Here is a 613-nt window from a genome sequence, read left to right as displayed (position 1 = left end):
CGTGTAATGGAACTCTATATAAGAATCTCGAGTTGGAGAGCGTATCGCAGAGTGAGGAGGAAGCCGGGAAGGCGATATGGCTGCAAATTGCACATCCTCATGGCGTCAGAGAGAACCCTGCAACAGACCTGGGTTGGAGCTGCCACGGTCTATGGCATCCTCAGAAACTGAACTTGGAAATCACGACGTGGACCCTGAGATTTCTCACGTGAACTTCAGGATGTTCACCTGCCCGAAGGAGTCGGACCCCATCCAGGCTCTGAGGAAACTCACTGAGCTGTGCCATCTGTGGCTGAGGCCCGACCTCCACACCAAAGAGCAGATCCTGGACATGCTGGTGATGGAGCAGTTCATGATCTCCATGCCCCAGGAGCTCCAGGTCTTAGTCATGATGAACGGCGTGCAGAGCTGCAAAGACCTGGAGGACCTGCTGCGAAATAACAGAAGACCCAAGAAATGGTCTGTAGTCACCTTCCACGGAAAGGAATATATTGTACAGGACTCAGATGTTGAGACGGCTGACGCCCCAGCCAGCGTCAGGGATGATCCGAGGGACGTGTCCAGCCAGCGGGCCTCCTCTGTGAACCAGATGCGTCCGGGGGAAGGCCAGGCC

The 613-nt window shown here is 55.3% G+C and overlaps 1 protein-coding gene across 1 annotated transcript; it reads left to right on the top strand.

Moving 5' to 3' along the window:
- Window positions 1-16: 16 nt before the first annotated feature.
- Window positions 17-608, top strand: LOC108526096 (zinc finger and SCAN domain-containing protein 5A; the record flags this gene model as incomplete). The annotated part of the gene is made up of 1 exon (XM_017866775.1): window positions 17-608. A coding segment is annotated over exon 1 (532 nt), but the record flags the coding sequence as incomplete, so codon positions are not given.
- Between the last annotated feature and the right edge of the window lie 5 nt (window positions 609-613).

Source organism: Rhinopithecus bieti, unplaced genomic scaffold (assembly GCF_001698545.2).
Source record: "Rhinopithecus bieti isolate Rb0 unplaced genomic scaffold, ASM169854v2 repeat_630, whole genome shotgun sequence".
Classification (NCBI taxonomy): Eukaryota; Metazoa; Chordata; class Mammalia; order Primates; family Cercopithecidae; genus Rhinopithecus; species Rhinopithecus bieti.
Note: the sequence above shows the minus strand (reverse complement) of the source record. Positions and strands in the feature narration are given on the sequence as shown.